Raw genomic sequence first — 20,939 nt, forward strand, 5'->3', positions numbered from 1 at the left:
TTTTTTAGTAGAGACGGGGTTTCACCATGTTAGCCAGGATGGTCTCAATCTCCTGACCTCGTGATCCGCCCGTCTCGGCCTCCCAAAATGCTGGGATTACAGGCTTGAGCCACCGCGCCCAGCCTTGTATTTTTCATGTCCATAATGCAAAGTGCAACACTGTAACTGCAAAGCATAGCCCGCCCCCCTTCCGAATGCTTGAATTTTGAAAACTATTGACCCCATTTCTCCCTCCGGCTACATTCGCCCCCCAACGCCCTGCTCCACTTAGTGTAGTAATCACTACACTATCGAGGAGATAGTGTAATTCCTCGAAAGACTTGTCTATGTCTGATGTTTCCTCCTATTCTTTCTGGATCCACTCCAGCCTGGCTTTTGGCTCCCACAGTACCAGAAATGCCCTGATTTAAGTCCACCAGTGACATCCACAGCACCGAATCCAATAGCCAGGTCTCAGTCTGACTGGTAATTAACCTACATGCTAATGCTGCCGACATTTTTTGTTGTTGTTGAGACGGAGTCTCACTCTGTCGCCCAGGCTGGAGTGCAGTGGCCAGATCTCAGCTCACTGCAAGCTCCGCCTCCCGGGTTCACGCCATTCTCCTGCCTCAGCCTCCTGAGTAGCTGGGACTACAGGCGCCGGCCACCTCGCCCGGCTAGTTTTTTGTATTTTTTAGTAGAGATGGGGTTTCATCGTGTTAGCCAGGATGGTCTCGATCTCCTGACCTCGTGATCCGCCCGTCTCGGCCTCTCAAAATGCTGGGATTACAGGCTTGAGCCACCGTGCCCGGCCTGCTGCCTACATTTTTATTTCAACCTCTTGACCCTGATGTCGAGGGACATAACAAACACCAGGTATAATATATCCAAAATCAAGTCCTGATCCCTCCCCAAGCCTGTTCCTTTCCCTACACTTCCCATCTCAGGTGACAGGTCTCCATCTTCCTGCTTTGGGCCATCAGCTCGGAGTTTCGGGAAACTGCTCTCTGTCACATCCCACCTAGCTAGAATCTGACTTTGTCTCACCACTCGGCCAGGCCTGCCATCAGCTTTCATCTGGATTACTCCAGCTGTCCTAACTGCTCTCCAGTTTCCATCCAGGGTGCACTCCTCAGGAGTCACAGTCATCCTTATTTTCTTTCCTCAAAACCCTCCATGGTTCACCTCCCTCCTTTTAGATGTCAGGCCTTTTATAATCTATTCTCCTCAATCACCTCCACTTTTTTTTTTTTTTGGACAGAATCTCACTCTGTTGCCCAGGCTGGAGTGCAGTGGTGTGATATTGGCTCACTGCAACCTCTGCCTCCCGGGTTCAAGCACACCACCATGCCTGGCTAATTTTCACCTCTACTTTCTGATCTCATCTCTTCCACCTTCCCTCAGCCACGGGCCTCCTCGTAGGTCCTCTCACATGCCAGGTACCGTCCTGCCACAGGGCCTTTGCACTGGCTGTGTCCTCTGCCTGGACACAGGTTCCATCCCTCCCCTCCTTTGAGGCTTTGCTTAAACACCACTTTCTCAGTGAGGGCTTCCCTGATTACCCCATAGAAAACCGTAACACACTTACCCTCACACTTGCATGCCACCTTTCCTGTGTTTTTTGTTTTTTTTGAGACAGAGTCTTGCTTTGTTGCCCAGGCTGGAGTGCAGTGGTGTGATCCTGCTCACTGCAACCTCCGCCTCCTAAGTTCAAGTAATTCTCCTGCCTCAGCCTCTGGAGTAGCTGGGATTACAAGTGCACCATGCCTGGCTAATTTCTGTATTTTTAGTAGAGACGGGGTTTCACCGTGTTAGCCAGGACGGTCTTGATCTCCTGACCTTGTGATTCACCCGCCTCGGCCTCCCAAAGTGCTGGGATTACAGGCATGAGCCACCAGGCCAGGCCTTTTTTTTTTTTTTTTTTTTTTAAATAACTGTCTACTGCCACAAGAATGGAGCTCTTTTGAGGATGGTTGCTTGTGTCTTCTTCACAAAAGAACACTGCCTGGAATATAGGATATGATCAGGAGAATCTGCTGAAGGAAGACATGGCTTACCTCTTGGGGTCAGGACAAAAACACAAGGGGCCTGTGAAATACAGATGTGTACATGCCATCGTCGTGCAGAGAGGGAGGGTGTCCCAGACGCAAAGACCACAAAGATTTAATTTAAAATCACAGTGTCTCAGCTGGAATGCCCCGTCCATAGGGGGCGCCCTTGCAAATTAAAAGTTCCTCAAGGGGCCCCTCCAGGCCCAGCAGCAAGGGGTGAGCAGGGCCCAGCTGGGGGTCTGGCTGGCCTCTGGCCCCTTCATGTGATTCTGGAGAGGAGGACCAGCTCTCAGGTGCTAGCTGGGACAGGTTCTGCTGCTGGCGCTGCTTCTACAGGCTCCTTCTGCACCAGCGTGGGCTCATCCTCACCATCCTGGGGAGGGTGAACCAGAACCTTGTCTAAGATGCCGAACTCCTGGGCCTCCATGGGGCTCATGTAGCGGTCCCTCTCCATGGCGGACTCTGGTGGGGAAGCAGGAGGTGATACACATTAGGGTAATAGCAGAGACCCGGGGCCAGGTCTGGTTCGTGTTTTGGCCTGAATGTTTGTGCCCATCACCCCAAGTTCGTATGTTGAAGCTCCAACCCCCAGTGGGATGGGATTTGGAGACGGGGTCCTTGGGAGGTCTTTAGGGAGAGATGGGGTCGGGGCCCCCTGATGGGATTAGTGGCCTTGTAAGAGGAGACACGAGTGTACTTGTTCTCTCTCCACCATGTGAAGACACAGGGAGAAGGCGGCTGTCTGCAAGCCAGGAAGACAGCCCTCACCGAGAACCACATCAGCCGGCACCCTGACCTTGGACGTCTCAGCCCCCAGAACTGTAAGAAATAAATCTCTGTGGAGGTCTGTGGTGTTTTGTTAAGCAGCTCAAGCTGACTGAGATATGTCCTCATTCTGCAGTGCCTCCGTTTCCCCTAGGTATCAGTAAAATACCAATTTCAATTTTGTTTTTTAAAAAATTGTTTCTGGGCCAGGCACGGTAGCTCACACTTGTAATCCCAGCACTTTGGGAGGCATGGCCAACATGGTGAAACTCTGTCTCTACTTAAAATACAAAAATGAGCCAGGTGTGGTGGCAAACACCTGTAATCCCAGCTACTAGGGAGGCTGAGGTACGAGAATCACTTCAACCTGGGAGGTGGAGGTTGCAGTGAGCTGAGACTGCACCACTGCCCTCCAGCCTGGGTAACAAAGCAAGACTCCATCTCAAAAAAATAAAATAAAAATTGTTATTGATGTATTATATACACCCAGGAAAGGGCATGATTCATAAATGTCTGGTGGGATGGATTTTTGGACTGAACATACCCTACAGGACCAGCACCTAGACCAAGAGATGGAATACTGCCAGTACCTCTGAAACCCTACTTGGGCCCACAACGGTCACGAATCCTTGCTACCCCCCTCCCCATGCCCCAAAGCAACCACTCCTCTAACAGCATAAATTAGCTCTGCTTGTTTTTATGGTTTAAATAAATGGAATCACAGAGTGTTTATTCTTCTTTCATGCAACATTATATTTGCAAGATTCATATGTGATGCTGTGGTACATTCACTTTTTCTTTTTTTTGTTTTTTGAGACAGGGTCTTGCTCTGTCGCCCAGGCTGGAGTGCAGTGGTGTGATCTCGGCTCACTGCAACCTCCGCCTCTCAGGTTCAGGCGATTCTCCTGCCTCAGCCTCCTGAGTAGTTGGGATTACAGGTGCGCACCACCATGCCCATCTAATTTTTGTATTTTTAGTAGAGACAGGGTTTCACCATGTTGGTCAGGCTGGTCTTGAACTCCTGACCTCATGATCCACCCGCCTCGGCCTCCCAAAGTGCTGGTATTACAGGCATGAGCCATGGCGCCCAGCAAAATTTTTTTCCTTTTTTTTTTTTTTTTTGAGACACTCGGGAGTCTCGCGCTCTCGCCGAGGCTGGAGTGCAGTGGCGCTATCTCTGCTCACTGCAAGATCCGCCTCCTGGGTTCACACCCTTCTCCTGTCTCAGCCTCCCGAGTAGCTGGGACTACAGGTGCCCGCCACCATGCCCAGCTAATTTTTTGTATTTTCAGTAGAGAAGGGGTTTCACCATGTTAGCCAGGATGGTCTCAATCTCCTGACCTGGTGATCCACCTGCCTCAGCCTCCCAAAGTGCTGGGATTACAGGTGTGAGCCACCGTGCCCGGCCTATTTTTTTTATGAGATGGGGTTTCACTATATTGCCCAGGCTGGTCTTGAACTCCTGAACTGAAGTGATTCTCCCACTTCAGCCTCCCAAAGTGCTGGGATTGCAGGTGTGAGCCACCGCACCTGGCCTCAGTTTTTGATTTTAATAAAATTGTGGCTGGGCGTGGTGGCTCACACTTGTAATCCCAGAACTTTGGGAGGCTGAGGCAGTTGGATCACTTGAGCCCACGAGTTTGAGACCAGCCTGGGCAACATGGTGAAATCCCGTCTTTACAAAAAATACAAAAAATTAGCCAGGCATGGTGGTGCATCCCTGTAGTCTCAGTTACTGAGGAGGCTGAGTCAGGAGAATTGCTTGAGCCCAGGTGGCAGAGGTTGCAATGAGCCGAGATCATGCCACTGCATTCCAGCCTGAGCGACAGAGCCACAGCTTGTCTCAAAAAAAAAAAAAAATTAGCTCATTGTAACCTCAAACTCTCATATTCCACAGATCCTCCCGCCTCAGCCTCCTGAGTAGCTGGGGACTAAAGGCACGAGCCACTATGCCTGGCTAATTTTTTTTTTTTTTTTTGAGACGGAGTCTCGCTCTGTCGCCCAGGCTGGAGGGCAGTGGCCCGATCTCAGCTCACTGCGAGTTCCACCACCCGGGTTTACGCCATTCTTCTGCCTCAGCCTCCCGAGTAGCTGGGACTACAGGCACCCACCACCACGCCCAGGTAATTTTTTGTATTTTTAGTAGAGACGGGGTTTCACCATGTTAGCCAGGATGGTCTCGATCTCCTGACCTCGTGATCCGCCCATCTCAGCCTCCCAAAGTGCTGGGATTACAGGCTTGAGCCACTGCGCCCGGCCTGCCTGGCTAATTTTAAAAAAAATTTTTTTTTTTTTTTGAGACAAAGTCTCGCTCTTGTCCCCCAGGCTGGGGTGTGATGGGGCAATCTTGGCTCGCTGCAACCTCCGCCTCCCGAGCTCAAGCGATTTTCCTGCCTCAGCTCCCCCGAGTAGCTGGGATTACAGGCGCCTGCCACCAGACCAGGCTAATTTTTGTACTTTTAGTTGAGATGGGGTTTCACCATGTTGGCCAGGCTAGTCTAGAACTCCTGATCTCAGGTGATCCACCCCGCCTCGGCCTTCCAAAGTGCTGGGATTACAGGCGTGAGCCACTGTGCCCAATTTTTAAATTTTCTACGGAAATGGGGTCTCCCTATGTTGCCCAGGCTGGACTCGAACTCCTGGGCTCAAGTGATCCTCCTACCTTGGCTTCCCAAAGTGCTAGGATTACAAATGTGTACCACCACACCTGGCTAAGCTGATTTTTTTATTTTTTGAGACAGTCTTGCTCCGTCACCCAGGCTGGAATGCAGTGGTGCGAACTCAGCTCACTGAAACCTCCACCTCCCAGGTTCGAGCGATTCTCGTGCCTCAGCCTCCAGAGCAGTGGGGATTACAGGTCCCCACCACCATGGTCAGCTAATTTTTATATTTTTAGTACAGATGGGGTTTCGCTATGTTGCCCAGGCTTGTGTTGAACTCCTGGCCTCAAGTGATCCACCTGCCTTGGCATCCTAAAGTGCTGGGATTACAGGCGTGAGCCACCACGCCCAAGGATATTTTTAAAGGGCTTAGGACAGCGTTTCTTGGCTGGAGGCAATTCTGCCCAGCAGGGAACACTTGGTGATGTCTGGAGACATTTCTGGTTGTCACAGTTGGAGAAGGGTACTGACGTGGAGTGGGTGGAGGCCAGGGACGCTGCCACACATCCTGCAGTGCCCGGGATGGTCCCATCCCAGAGAATGATCCAGCCCTGAAAGTCCACAGGGCCCAGTTGGAGAAGCCCTGGCTTAGAACAACACCTAGTCCGCCTGTGCGTGGACCAGGATGAAATAAAGGAGGGTGCTCACCGATCACCTGCAGGCTCTGTTTGGTGTGCTTGGCATAGATGTTATAGAGTTGCTTCTTGAGCTTCATGATCTCCTCTGCCTGGATGGCAATGTCTGTGGCTTGGCCCTGAGGGACGTCCAAGGGAAGTGAGGGGGTAAAGGTTGGCATCAGTGTCAGCCCCTCACAGGGAGGTTGGAGGTGGTACTCAGGAGCCCTCCCTGGGCTTTGGGCTTCTGGTTTGAGGTTGGTGGGTTGGGGTTGTGTAAATCCCCTGATATCCTCCTTCAATCTTGCCACCCACCACCAGGAAGGCTTTCTGACTGGATTAAGTATGTTTTCTTATTTTCTGCATCTGAAGCCTTGCAGACTGGGAGGAACAGTGTCTCTCTGTCTTGCATTAGCTAAACCTTTTTTTTTTTTTTTTTTTTTTTTAAGAGATGGGGTCTTGCTAGGTTGCCCAGACTGGTCTCAAACTCCTGGCCTCAAGTGATCCTCCCGTCTCAGCCTCCCAAAGTGCTGGGATTAAAGACATGAGCCATCATGCCCTGTTGTAGTCTTGCTTTTTTTTTTTTTTTTTTTTTGAGACAGGGTCTTCCTCTGTCCCTAGGGCTGGACTGCAGTGGTGCAAGACAGCTCATTGTAGCCCTGACCTCTCAGGCTCAATCCTCCCACCTCAGCCTCCTGAGTAGCTGGGACCAGAGGCAAGCATAACCACGCCTGAGTCATTTTAAAATTTTTGGTAGAGATGGGGTCTCACCACTGCTCAGGCTGGTCTTAAATTCTTGGCCTCAAGTGATCCTCCTGCCTTGGCCTCCCAAAGTGCTGGGATTACATATGTGAGCCACTGTGCCCGGCTGAAGCTAATTCTTAAGAGATAGCAAACAACTCCTGAGTGTACTTTCTTTTTTTTTCTTTGTTGTGAGACAGAGTCTTGCTCTGTCATCCAGGCTTGAGTGCAGTGGCGCCATCTCAGTTCACTGCAACTTCCACCTCCTGGGTTCAAGCGATTCTCTCGCCTCAGCCTCCCGAATTAGCTGGGATTACAGGTGCGCACCACCACACCCAGCTAATTTTTGTATTTTTAGTAGAGACGAGATTTCACCATGTTGGCCAGGCTGGTCTCGAATTCCTGACCTCAAATGATCCACCTGCTCTAGCTTCCCAAAGTGCTGAGATTTACAGGCGTGAGCCACCATGCTGGGCCTTTTTTTTTTTTTTCTAAATAGAGACGAGGTCTCATTATGTTCCCCTGGCTGGCCTCGAACTCCTGAGCTCACATGATCCTCCCACCTCTGTCTCCCAAAGTACTAGGATTACAGGTCTGAGCCACCACACCCAGCACTGCCTGCACATTTTAAGCCATCCACTCCCACACCTGACTTCCGCCCAGTCAGTTCTTCTGTCTAGACTGTGTCCTGAATCCTGACAGCAGCTCGTGTGTCTGGCACTCACCCGGGCGCCTCCTGAGGGCTGGTGGATCATGATACGGGAGTTGGGGAGCGAGTGGCGCATGCCTGGGCTGCCGGCAGCGAGAAGCAGGGAGCCCATGCTGGCAGCCTGGCCCACGCACCAGGTGCAGATAGGGTTGAGGATGTACTGCATTGTGTCGTAGATGGCCAGGCCCGCGGTCACCACACCACCTGTGAGTAGGGGAGCAAGTGAGGGGCTGGACCAGCTCCCCCGACCCTTTTCCTATTTCATCTCCTAACCCTGGGGAGGGCGGAACAGATGCAGCCTCCTTCCTTTTTTAAAAATTAAGACCGCCGGGCGCGGTGGCTCCCGCCTATAATCCCAGCACTTTGGGAGGCGGAGGCAGGTGGATCACGAGGTCAGGAGATCGAGACCATCCTGGCTAACATGGTGAAACCCTGTCTCTACTAAAAATACAAAAAATTAGCCGGGCGTGGTGGTGGGCGCCCGTAGTCCCAGCTACTCAGGAGGCTGAGGCAGGAGAATGGCGTGAACCTGGGAGGCGGAGCTTGAAGTGAGCCGATATCGCGCCACTGCACTCCAGCCTGGGCAACAAAGCGAGACTCCATCTCCAAAAAAAAAGAAAAAAAGAAAAATTAAGACTGGGTTTCACTATGTTGCCTAGGCTGGTCTCGAACTCCTGGGCTCAAGTGATCCTTCCAAAGTGTTGGGATTACAGATGTGAGCCACCACGCCTAGCCAGAAGCAGCCAAATATACATATATATATATATATATATATATATTTTTTTTTTGAGACAGAGTCTCACTCTCACCCAGGCTGGAGTGCAGTGGTGTGATCTTGGCTCACTGCAATCTCCACCTCTCAGGTTCATGCAATTCTCCTGCCTTAGCCTCCCGAGTAGCTGGATTACAAGTACGCCACCATGCCCGGTTAATTTTTTTTTTTTTTTTTTTGAGACAGAGTCTGGCCGTGGGAGATGACAAAAACAGGTGACACGGGCCAGGTGCAGGCAAAAGGGAGAGTGCTTGCTTTACAGTATGCTGACTCTTGCCACATGTGCCAGTGGACCCATGGGACCAGATCTACTAAATTTCCAAGAGAAACTAGAAATCAGGCCAGGCGTGGTGGCTCATGCCTGTAATCCCAGCACTTTGGGAGGCCGAGGTGGGTGGATCACTTGAGCTCAGGAGTTCGAGACCAGCCTGGCCAACATGGTGAAACCTCATCTCTACTAAATACAAAAAATTTGATGGGCATGGTGACACACGCCTGTAATTCCCAGCTACTTGCGAGGCTGAAGCTGGAGAATCGCTTGAACCCAGGAGGCAGAGATTGCAGTGAGCCGAGACTGCGACCCTGCACTCCAGCCTCGGTGACAGAGCAAGACTCCGTCTCAAAAAAAAAAAAAAAAAGCCTCAATTGTAAGTGCTCAATCCAAATTGACTACTTTTTTGGGGGAGGGGAAAATCTATCAATTATTATTATTATATTTGAGACGGGCTCACTACAGCCCCCGACCTCCTGGGCTCAAGTGATCCTTCTCCCTCAGCCTCCCGAGTTGCTGGGACTACAGGCACGCGCCACATCTTTGTACTTTTTTTGTAGAGATGGGCTCTCACTATGTTACCCAGGCTGGTCTTGAACTCCTGAGCTCAAGCAATTCGCCCACCTCAGCCTCCCAAAGTGTTGAGATTACAGGTGAGAGCTATCGTGCCCGGCCTAAAATCTACAATTTTTTTTTTTTTTAATTTACAATTTTTAAATGTCAGCCGGGTCAGGTTGGCAGACCAGTATGTGCAGGATCAAAGAGGCCACATCCTGACTTGTGAACCGAGGCTCAAAAGCCAGCAACAGGCACCTTTTGGCGGTTTCAAGCCACTTCTGGAACTCTGACGCTCTGCACCCTTTCCCAGAGAGAGAACATCCCTGACCCGGGATTCTGGTCCCCTGAGTCACCCGTGCGCCCTGACGAGCGCCCCTGGCACCTAGGAAAGCCCCTACTCACCAGGGCTGTTGATGTACATGTGGATGGGCTTCTTGTTGCTCTCGGACTGCAGGAAGAGGAGCTGTGCGATAACAAGGCTGGCAACGCTGTCATCGATCTGCAGGTGGAGAGGGTAGGGGTGTTCCCAGATTCGGGGTGGGGAGAGAGAGTTTTAAGGCTGCTGGGGATGGGTCAGAGAACCAGGAAGGGGGACCAGGGCCCAAATAAAAGGGGTGGGGAAGAATTTAGGACCCAGAAGCGGATGGGGAGAGAGTAGTGGCTAGGACCCAGGTGGGGCTCAGGACACAGGAAAGGAAAGGGTCAGAACGGCTGGGGAGAGTAATGAGAAGAGCGGTGCCAGGTGTCAGGAAGGCAGTGGGAGCTCAAGAGGCGAGGAGCAGAGGGGAAGAGGTGAGGAGCCGGTGGGGAGACCGGGAGCCAGGAGGGGAGTCAGAAGGAGAGGGAAGGGGGTTGGAAGGGGAGCGGAGCCTGGGGAAAGAAAGTCTGGGGCCAGGGAAGGAGGGGCGCAGGGGGTCTGGGCAGGCGCTTGGGAGAGTCCTGGGGAGGGTCCCGGCGCGCTCACCGGGCCCATGACGCACACGATGCGCTCCCGCAGCAGCCGCGAGTAGATGTCATAGGCGCGCTCGCCGCGACCCTGGGGGTAGAAAGATGTAGGTGAGGGGTCGCGGGCAGCCCACCGATCGCCACCCAGCCCTGAGTCCCCGGGCCGTGTCCCCGCCCGGCCGCCGTACCGTCTGCTCCACCACGATGGGAATGAGCGGGAGAGCCCGGGCCGCCGTCGCGTGCAGGCTCCGCTGCAGGGCCAGGCCGTTTTGGGGTGTCCGTTGCGGCGGCCGCTGCGCTGGAAAGTGAGCGGCGAGGCGAGGCCCCAGCGCGGGGTACCTGCCTGCCGCCACCCGGGCCCCCCCAACTAATATTGCGGGCCACATCCCTCCACACGCCCCGTTCGGCTTCCGTCCGATGGCGGAACTACAACTTCCGGCGTGCTTTGCGCCTAGGCGCACGCTCGGTAGGCCGCCCACTTCCGGGAGTGTGGGCGGGCGCCGTTAAGGGTGGGGCGGGGCTAGGATCGGAACCTGAAAGGGAGGAGCCAGTGAAGTAAATAGAGTGGGCGGGGCTGGAGAAGCTTTAGAGTCTACAGTTCGAGTCCTCTTACCAACCAATTCGTCTTCGTTTTCTTTTTTCTCTTTTTTTGAGACGAAGTCTTGCTCTGTCACCCAGGCTGGAGTGCAGTGGCGCGATCTTGGCTCACTGCAACCTCTGCCTCCTGGATTCAAGCCATTCTCCTGGCTCAGCTGCCCCAGTAGCTGGGATTACAGGCACACACCACCACACCCGGCTAATTTTTGTATTTTTAGTAGAGATGGGGTTTCACCATGTTGGCCAGGCTGGTCTTGAACTCCTGAGCTCGTGATCCTCCCACCTCGGCCTCCCAAAGTGCTGGGATTACAGGCATGAGCTACCACGCCCGGCCGGTAGACTCTTTTTGTTTTGAGTCAGGGTCTTGCTCTGTCACCCAGGCTGGAGCACAGTGCTGTGATCAGAGCTCACTGCAGCCTTGAACCTCTGGGCTCAAGCTATCCTCCCACTTCAGCCTCCCAAGTAGCTAGGACTACAGGCACATGCCACCATGCCTAGCTAACTTTAAATTTTTTTGTAGAGACAGGGTCTCCCTATGTTGCCCAGACTGGTCTTGAACTCCTGGACTTAAGTGATCCTCCTGCCGCAGCCACCCAAACTGCTGGGATTACAGGCATGAACCATCATACCGAGCTGTGCTGGACTGTTTTTTCTTTTGAGACGGAGTTTTGCTCTTGTTGCCCAGGCTGGAGTGCAATGGCACGATCTTGGCTCACTGCAATCTCCGCCTCCCAGGTTCAAGTGATTTTCCTGCCTCAGCCTCCCAAGTAGCTGGGATTACAGACATGCACCACCACGCCCAGCTAACTTTGTATTTTTAGTAAAAACGGGGTTTCTTCATGTTGGTCAGGCTAGTCTCGAACTCCTGACCTCAGGTGATCTGCCCACCTCTGCCTCTGAAAGTGTTGGTATTACAGGCATGAGCCACTATGCCCGACCACTGGACTTTTTTTTTTTTTTTTCCCTCTCTTTTTTGAGACGGAGTCTCGCTCTGTCGCCCAGCCTGGAGTGTAGTGGCACAATCTTGGCTCACTGCAAGCTCCGCTTCCTGGGTTCACGCCATTCTCCTGCCTTGGCCTCCCAAGTACTGGGACACTAGACTCTTAAACTTGATGCTGGGTACCCTAGATAAGAATAATTTTGTGCCCTCTGTAACCTCGAGGGTACTCCAGTCCGATGGGGAGATAGAAGGGGACACCGACACTCCCAGTTCCGTAGAATCAGGAGTAAGACAGAGGGAAGGAGTTGAAGGTGACAGAGTTAGGCGAATGTCTTGCAGGTTCACAAAGCAGAAAGCCTACATAGCAGCCAACGCTGGCAGACAGGGCCTCAAGGTGGAGAGCTGGCATTTGGGCTCAAGAGTGTTGGGCAGAAGTCTGGAATCTTACTTTTATTTCCAGCTGGGATTGAGGAGGTAGGAGGTATTTTTTTTTAGTAGAGATGGGATTTCACCATGTTGGCCAGGATGGTCTGGATCTCTTGACCTCAGGATCCACCCGCCTCTGCCTCCCAAAGTGCTGGGATTACAGGCATGAGCCACCGCGCCCGGCCGATAGACTCTTTTTCTGTTTTGAGTCAGGGTCTCGCTCTGTCACCAAAAAAAAAAAAAAAAAAAAAAAAAAAAAAGTCTACCACTTACTGCTTGGTAGACTCCTTCTTATACATCAAAATCCACTTCAGGAGTCTGCTGTGATTCGTTTTGTTTTGTTTTGTTTTGTTTTGTTTTTGAGATGGACTTTTGCTCTTAATGCCCAGGCTGGAGTGCAGTGGCGTAATCTTGGCTCGCTGCGTCCTCTGCCTCCTGGGTTCAAGTGATTCTCCTGACTCACCCTCCCAAGTAGCTGGGATTACAGCCGCTGTCCCAGTTTCTGCTGTGAGTCAGGTGGGTGGCCCTGCCGGGCCGGTTCCCCCGGGGCCCCAGCTCCTGCCCCCGCCCTGGGGAGAAGGGCCAGGACAGCAGCTGCCACCATCCCTGCAGCCATTCCTCCACTCCTCCGGACGCTGCCCCGCACCCCCTGCCTGCCCAACCTCTGACGTGGGGTGGCGAGGTCCTCTTAGATGTTAGATGCCCTCCCTGTCTTCCTTTGTTTAATCAGCTTCATTTCTCTGCATTGCAACTGCTTTTCACTTTCTTCATTGTTAATAGCTCCCTAACAGGTACTCCAGTTTCGCCCATGTCACTGTGACGCACTGTCTCTTCTTCATTCTTCACTCTAAGAGATCCCCAAGAAAGCCAATTTTTCTTTCTTTTTTTTTTTTTTTTAATAAGACGGGGTCTCTCGCTCTGTCATCCAGGCTGGAGTGCAGTGAAGCGATCTTGGCTCACTGCAGCCTCCGCCTCTCGGGTTCAAGCGATTCTCGGGCCTTGGCCTCCCGGGTAGCACCCACCATCACGCTAACTCATCAGCTAACTTTTGTGTTTTTAGTAGAGACAGGGTTTGACCATGTTGGCCAGACTAGTCTGCAACTCCTGACCTCAAGTGATTCACCCGCCTCGGCCTCCCAAAGTCTTCGGATCACAGGTGTGAGCAACCGAGCTCAGCTGAGAAAGCTGAATTGAACCACGGTTTCCCATCCCCACTGCCAACTCCCCTTATCTCCTTCCCTACCCTGGTCCGCTTTTCATGCCCCAAACACACCAAGCTCAGTCCAGCCACAAAGCCTTTGCTTTACTCTGCTTGGAGTCCTGGCTTCTTCCAACATGTAAATCTCAACTCACGGCCGGGCACAGTGGCTCATGGCTGTAATCCCAGCACTTTGGGAGGCCGAGGCAGACAGATAACCTGAGGTCAGGAGTTCGAGACCAACCTGACCAACAGGGTGAAACCCCCGTGTCTACTAAAAACACAAAAATTAGCCAGGCACGGTGGCCCGTGCCTGTAGTCCCAGCTACTTGGGAGACCGAGGCAGGAGTATCACTTGATCCTGGGAGGCGGAAGTTGCAGTGAGCCAAGATTACGCCATTGCACTCCAGCCTGGGCGACAAAGTGAGACTCCATCTCAAAAAAAGAAAAAGAAAAAAGAAAAAAATCTCAGTTCAAATGTCCTCCCCGAGAGAAGCCTTCCCTGAACAGCTTTGCTAATATCCCAGGCACTCTAGAACATTTGCCTTGTTTAATTTTTATTTTGGTGTGACTGCCATCATAAACAATCGCATTAATTCATTTGTTTCTTTTTCTTTTTTTTTTTCTTTTTTTTTTTTTTTGAGACGGAGTCTCGCTCTGTCTGCCAGGCTGGAGTGCAGTGGCACGATCTCCACTCACTGCAAGCTCCGCCTCCTGGGTTCACGCCATTCTCCTGCCTCAGCCTCCCGTGTGGCTGGGACTACAGGCGCCCGCCACCTCGCCCGGCTAGTTTTTGTATTTTTAGTAGAGACGGGGTTTCACCGTGTTAGTCAGGATGGTCTCGATCTCCTGACCTCGTGATCCGCCCATCTCGGCCTCCCAAAGTGCTGGGATTACAGGCGTGAGCCACCGCGCCCGGCCCATTTGTTTCTTTTTCTATTTGCAGAACATTCTGCTATCTTGTTTGGCTCTGGTGCATAGCTCACTGCTGCCTCAAACTTCTGGACTCAGGTAAATCCTCCCAACCTCAGCCTACCAAGTAGCTGGGACCACAGGCACACGCCAACAGGGCCTGCTAATGTTTTTAAAGTGGTTTTTTTTTTTTTTTTTTTTTTTTTTTTTTGCAGAGACAAGGTATCAATATGTTGCTCAGGCTGGTCTCAAATTCCTGAGCTCGAGCAATCCTCCTGCCTTGGCTTCCCAAAGTGCTGGGATTACAGGCGTGTGCCGCTGCACTCAGTCCATTAAAGCTTTTTGGTTCGGGCTCACAAGGAGAAACGTATCTAATATAGTGTCTGAGTACACAAAAATACAAAAGTCTTATGAAATGAAACTTATTATTTGAGCAATGTCCTTTGATATTTTCTATTCTATTTAATCCTATTCTATTGCATTTCACTTAAAGTAGGGATTTTCAACCTTGGCACGATTGAAAATCTGAGTTGGAGAATTCTTTGAGAGGACAAAAGGCCACCCAGGCCACTGTAGGGTGCTGAGCAGCATCCCTGGCCTTCACCCACTGGATAGCAGGAGCACCCCCACCCCTACCCCCATCAATTAAAAAAAAAATGCTCCCCTAACGATAAAAAGTGTCTCAGACATTTGCCAAGTATCCCCCAGGGGGCAGAGTCGCTCCCAGCTGATAATCACAATTTATTTATTTATTTACTTATTTTTTTTTTTTTTTTTTGAGACGGTTTCTCGCTCTGGCGTCCAGGCTAGGGTGCAGTGGTGTGATCTTGGCTCACTGCAACCTCCACCTCTCGGGTTCAAGCGATTCTCCTGCCTGACACTCCCAAGTAGTTGGGACTACAGGCATGTACCACCATGCCTGGCTAAGTTTTGTATTTTTAGTAGAGATGGGGTTTCACCGTGTTGGACAGGCTGTTCTCAAACTCCTGACCTCAGGTGATCCACCCGCCTCAGCCTCCCAAAGTGCTGAGATTACAGGTGTGAGCCATCACAGCTGGCCTGAGAACCACGATTTATTTTATTTTATTTCATTTCATTTTATTTTATGAGACGGGGTTTCACTCTTGCTGCCCAGGCCGTTGTGCAATGGTATGATCTGAGCTCACTGCAGCCTCCCCCTTGCCAGTTCAAGTGATTCTCCTGCCTCAACCTCCCAAGTAGCTGAGAATAGATGCATGTGCCACCACGCCCGGCTAATTTTGTATTTTTAGTAGAGACGGAGTTTCACCATGTTGGTCAGGCTGGTCTCGAAGTCCTGACCTCAGGTGATCCACCTGCCTCTGCCTCCCAAAGTGCTGGGAATATAGGTGTGAGCCACTGTACCTGGCCAAGAACCACGATTTAGATGAAAGTGGATAGTGATCTGAAATAGATGAAAAAAAAAAAAACAACTTTATTTATTTTTATTTTGTAGAGGCAGAGCCTCACTATGCTGTCCAGGCTGGTCTCAAGCAACCCTCTTACCTCGGCCTCCCAAAGTGCTGGGATGCCGACACAGCGAAGGAGTTGAAGGTGAGTTTGTCTCCCTTGCTTTGTCACTCAGACTAGAGTACAATGGCGTGAACATGGCTCTCTGCAGCCTTGACCTCCTGGGTTCAAGCAGTCCTCCCACCTTAGCTTGCTAAGTCGCTGAGACTACAGGTGCAAGCCAGCACACCCAGCTAATTTTTGTTTTTGTTTTTGTAGAGACAGAATTTCTCTTATGTTGTTGTCCAAGCTGATATTGAACTCATGACCTCAAATGATCCTCATGCCTTGGCCTCTCGGTGCTGGGATTACAGGCGTGAGCCAGCACACCTGGACTCTATAAATATTTAATGTTTTTGTTCCTCTAAACCTTGCTCAGTAAGTTCTAAATGAATGAGTATTTTGGCTCTTGGCTGCAAATCAACCTGCCCTACTGGTTTTTGGTTATCACTCCATGATGAGAGAGAAGCTGTCATCGCTGTTACCTTCTCTGGAATGAATGCAAATGGGCCTATTGAAATGATAGAAATGGAAAATTAGGAAAAGAAAAGGAAACTCTCAGTGTTGAAGAGGCTGTGGATGAATGGATGCGTCAATAAATGGCTCATGGACTTTGCCCTACAGCTTCTCTGGGAATCAAGTTGACACCAAATTTCAAATTCACAGAACCCACTTCTAGTCATTTGTTTTTAGGAAATGATCAAAGGTGTGCACTTGTGCACTAAGATTTGACCACAAAGTTGCTTATGGCAGAGTTGTTCATCACCTGTGTTTCAGTTAGTTAATGCTGTGTAACAAACCACTCCTAAACTTAGGAGTTTGAAACAACCACAGTTTATCATTTCTCATAATTTGAGAATCTGGACTGGGCTCAGCTAGGATTTCCTGGGGCTGGAACATCCACAAGGAACATTCTCCACTCACATATCTGGAGCCCCAGTGAGTCCTTCTCTCTCCACGTGGCTGCTTGGGCTCCCTCACAGTATGGTGGTCTTTGTTCCTCATATGGCAACTGACTTCAGAGAGAGTTAGCAAAAGCTACTTGTCTTCTTTTTTTTTTTTTTTGAGGCAGAGTCTCGCTCTGTCGCCCAGGCTGGAGTGCGGTGGCGCCATCTCGGCTCACTGCAAGCTCTGCCTCCAGGGTTCACGCCATTCTCCTGCCTCAGCCTCCTGAGTAGCTGGGACTACAGGCGGCCGCCACCTCACCCGGCTAGTTTTTTGTATTTTTAGTAGAGACGGGTTTTCACCATGTTAGCCAGGATGGTCTCGATCTCCTGACCTCGTGATCCGCCTGCCTCGGCCTCTCAGAGTGCTGGGATTACAGGCGTGAGCCACCGCGCCCAGCCTACTTGTCTTCTTAAATGCTCGGCTTGGAAGCCACATGGTAGCTCTTCCGCCACATTCCATTGGTCAGAGCAAGTCACATGGCCCAACCCAAATTCAAGGGGAAGAGGAAATGAAATAGACTCAGGGGAGGAGTGGCAGGGGCATAACAGGATGGAAAGTGATGGCAACTATCTCTGGAGACAGTCTATCATACCCATATTAGCAAAGAATTGCAAATAAATGCCTCGTAAGAGGGGACGACTTAAATGGCTTGAATTTTAAAACTAGTTTATTATTTAATTTTTGGAGATAGCATCGCACTCTGTCACCCAGGCTGGAGTGCAGTAGCCCAATCATGGCTCACTGCAGCCTTGACCTCCCAGGCTCAAGCGATCCTCTTGCATCAGCCTCCTGAGTAGCTGGGACCACAGGTGCACGCCAATACACCCGGCTAAGTTTTTTTTTTTTTTGGTAAGGGCAGGGTCTTGCTATGTTGTCCAGGCAGAACTCAAAACTCCTGGTCTCAAATGATCCTCCTGCCTCGGCCTCTCAAAGTGCTGGGATTACAGGCATGAGCCACTGTGCCTGGCGAAATTTTAAACCAAATTATCAAGCATCCATAGTATGGAATACAACTCTTATTTATTTATTATTATTTTTGAGACGGAGTTTCACTCTTCTTGCCCAGGCTGGAGTGCAATGGAGTGCGATCCTCACTGCAACCCCCGCCTCCCAGCTTCAAGCGATTCTCCTGCCTCAGCCTCCCGAGTAGCTGGAACTACAGGTGCCCACCATCATGCCCGGTTAATTTTTTGTATTTTTAGTAGAGACAGGGTTTCACCGTGTTGGCCAGGATGGTCTCGATCTCTTGACCTCATGATCCGCCCGCCTCGGCCTCCCAAAGTGCTGGGATTATAGGCGTGAGCCACCGCGCCTGGCCTGTAACTCATATTTATTGAGTGCCTTCACTGGTTTAATTACATGGTTAAGTATGATTGTGAGGGAGAGAAATACCAAAGACTTAGATAAGATAGACATGTCTCTCTCTCCCAGTCACAGTCGAGGTTGGCATCCAGAGTTGGCAGGGTGATTATGTCACACAAAGTTTCTATTGGCTAGGATCTATTCACATGGCCACACCTGGCTGCAGAGGAGCTGGGAAATTTGTTTATTTATTCCATTGATATTTACTGAGCATTTACTATGTACACAGCATTGGGGTACAGCTCCTGATGTTTTTATTCCTATAAAACAAAGCAAGCAAATGCAAAGAAAAACAGATAACAATCCCTGCTTTCACGGAGTTTTCCTTCTGCAGCTCCCACATCTTCTTTCTTTCTTTTCCTTCCTTCCTTTCCTTCCTTCCTTCCTTCCTTCCTTCCTTCCTTCCCTCCCTCCCTTCTTCCCTCCCTCCCTCCCTCCCTCCCTCCCTCCTTCCTTCCTTCCTTCCTTCCTTCCTTCCTTCCTTCCTTCCTTCCTTCCTTCCTTCCTTCCTTCTTCCTTTTCTCATCTTTTATTTTATTTTATGTCTTTGTTTTGAGACGGAGTCTTGCTCTGTCGCCCAGGCTGAGTGCAATGGCACGATCTCGGCTCAGTGCAACCTCCGCCTCCCGGGTTCAAGCGATTCTCCTGCCTCAGCCTCCCAAGTACCTGGGATTACAGGCGTGTGCCACCATGCCCAGCTAATTTTTGTATGTTTAGTAGAGACAGGATTTCACCATGTTGGCCAAGATGATCTCGATCTCTTGACCTTGTGATCCACCCGCCTCGGCCTCCTAAAGTGCTGGGAATGTGGGCGTGAGCCACCGTGCCCGGCCCCTCCCCTCCTCGCCCCTCCCGTCCCCTCCCTTTCCCTCCCCTCTCCTTCCTTTCCCTTCTTTCCTTTTTCTTTTGACACAGGGCAGGGTCTTACTTTGTCGCCTAGGCTGGAGTGCGATAGTGCAATCATGGCTCATTGCAGCCTCAACCTCCTGGGCTCAAGCGATCCTCCTGCCTTAGCCTCCAGAGTAGCTGGGATCACAGGCATGCACCACCACACTGGGCTACTTTTTGTATTTTTGGTAGAAACGAGGTCTTGCTATGTTGCCTGAGCTTGTCTTGAACTCCTGGGGTCAAGTGTTTGTTCCACCTCAGTTTCCCAAAGTATTGGGATTACAGGCATGAGCCACCATGCCCGGCGCCCAGATCCCCTTTCAAGGAGGGAGTTGCTGACCAGCCAAGGGATGTATGGTGAGCAGAAACCTCCGGCTTCCATGTTTAGGGTCACCTTCAGGTGCAGAGAGCCACTTCTCTCAAAGCCCCATCTGTCCCAGGGCAGCCCACAGCCAGTGACTGGGCAAGGCAGAAGAATAAAGGTCTAGGTATTCTGACTTCACGTGGGATGCTCTGATGGGGCGCGCTGGCTCTAGAGTCCCTCGCTGATTAGCCAAGGCTTTGTCCATGCTCAATACCACTTTAACTTCTCCCTTTGCCCAGTCCTGTCTGGCCTCCCTCCCTGTCTCACTCCCTCCCTCCCTCCTTCCTTCCCTCCCTCCTTTCCTTTCTTCTCTCTCTCTCTTTCTTTCTTTTATTTTGAAGAGATTGAGGCTCCGTATGTTGCCCAGGCTGATCTCAAACTCTAGGCTCAAGCTATCCACCTGCCTCTGCTTCCCAAAGCACTGGGATTACAGGCGTGAGCCACCAAACCCAGCCCTGCTTCTTCTTCTTCTTCTTTTTTTTTTTTTTTTGAGATAGCGTCTCACTCTGTTGCTCAGGCTGGAGTGCCGTGGTGCTATCTCAGCTCACTGCAACCTCCACCTCCCAGGTTCAAGCGATTTTTCTGCCTCAGTCTCCAGAGTAGCTGGGACTGCAGGTACCCGTCACCATACCCAGCTAATTTTTATATTTTTGGTAGAGACGGGTTTTCACCACATTGGCCAGACTGGTGTCAAACTCCTGACCTCATGATCCACTCGCCTCAGCCTCCCAAAGTGCTGGGATTACAGGCATGAGCCACCGTGCCCGGCCTGCTCTGCTTCTTTCTTTGACAACTGTGATTCCCAATAAAAATCTCACACCCCAAATTATTTCTCAGGATCTGTTCTGGAGAATCCAAATGGTGACTCAGAACTTTTGTCATCTTTTTTTTTTTTTAAAATGCCTGTGGAGCATTCCATGTCCATGATATCAAAACCCATAATTTAGTTAACTAGTCCCCTGTAAATGGATGTTTTCTTTGTGATGAAAGATTTTTTCCGTCTCATCAGATTGGTCCTTTAAGAGACCCTTCTGTCTTGGAGAGCTCCAGGGCTCAGTCTTTAATGTTCTTTTTTTTTTTCCAGACGAAGTCTCGCTCTGTCGCCCAGGAGGAGGAGGGAAGGAGGAGGAGGAGGAGGAGGAGGAGGAGGAGGAGGAAAGAATGAGTGAAATAAAAGGTTAACCTCAGAGTATCCATTTGAGGTTACTGGATTTTGGTAGAGGAGGCAATAGAAATGACATAATGCCACTTAATGAAAACTTTTTTCAAACTCTTTTTTGGAGGAAGGAATGAGACAGACTCAGTTGAAGAGATACTTCCAGATTAGAGTTTCCAGATTTAGCACCTAAAAATACAGGAGGCTCATTTAAATTTGAATTTCAGACACATGAAGAATAATTTTGAGGATAATCCGATCTTATGCAATATTTGGAACATATTTATGCTAAACACTTATCCCTCATTTATCTGAAATTCTGATTTAACTGGGTGTCCTGTATTTTATGTGGCAACCCTTCTTCCGGAAAGCCATGGAATTAGCCTACCTCGGAAGATAATGTGATGGCCAGGCTCCGTGGCTCACGCCTGGAACCCCAGCAGCTTGGGAGGCTGAGGTGGGAGGATCACTTGAGGCTGGGAGTCTGAAAGCAGCCTGGGCAATACAGGGAGACCCCGTTTCCAATAATAATAATAATTAAATAATTAAAATAAAT

The 20,939-nt window shown here is 50.6% G+C and overlaps 2 protein-coding genes across 3 annotated transcripts in view; one reads left to right on the forward strand and one right to left on the reverse strand.

The window, feature by feature from the left end:
- Positions 1–2,126: 2,126 nt before the first annotated feature.
- Positions 2,127–10,501, reverse strand: CLPP (caseinolytic mitochondrial matrix peptidase proteolytic subunit). Its single transcript, XM_007994972.3, has 6 exons — positions 10,254–10,501; positions 10,085–10,156; positions 9,523–9,619; positions 7,536–7,723; positions 6,104–6,209; positions 2,127–2,492 (listed from the first exon to the last, which is right to left on the reverse strand). The coding sequence occupies exons 1-6, from the start codon at positions 10,449–10,451 to the stop codon at positions 2,320–2,322; spliced, it is 834 nt and encodes a 277-aa protein (XP_007993163.1). The 5' UTR covers positions 10,452–10,501; the 3' UTR covers positions 2,127–2,319.
- A 5,118-nt stretch (positions 10,502–15,619) lies between these two features.
- ACER1 (alkaline ceramidase 1) overlaps positions 15,620–20,939 on the forward strand; it is a 41,439-nt gene continuing 36,119 nt past the window's right edge. Inside the window, exon 1 of one of the 2 annotated variants that reach the window (XM_073017056.1) lies at positions 15,620–15,710. The gene's annotated coding sequence lies outside the window, so the exon portion shown is untranslated. The remainder of the gene's footprint in view (positions 15,711–20,939) is intronic. The other variant, XM_073017057.1, reaches the window with a different exon arrangement.

The sequence above is a fragment of the Chlorocebus sabaeus genome, chromosome 6 (assembly GCF_047675955.1).
Source record: "Chlorocebus sabaeus isolate Y175 chromosome 6, mChlSab1.0.hap1, whole genome shotgun sequence".
Lineage (NCBI taxonomy): Eukaryota > Metazoa > Chordata > Mammalia > Primates > Cercopithecidae > Chlorocebus > Chlorocebus sabaeus.

Excerpts from the sequence above, each read along its gene's own strand:
- CLPP (XM_007994972.3), bottom strand. The coding sequence starts at position 10,451 with ATGTGGCCCGCAATATTAGTTGGGGGGGCCCGGGTGGCGGCAGGCAGG. Across the intron at positions 9,620-10,084 it reads TCGTGTGCGTCATGGGCCCG|ATCGATGACAGCGTTGCCAG; the intron begins GTGAGCGCGCCG and ends CTCCACCTGCAG. Across the intron at positions 7,724-9,522 it reads CATGTACATCAACAGCCCTG|GTGGTGTGGTGACCGCGGGC; the intron begins GTGAGTAGGGGC and ends CCCTACTCACAG.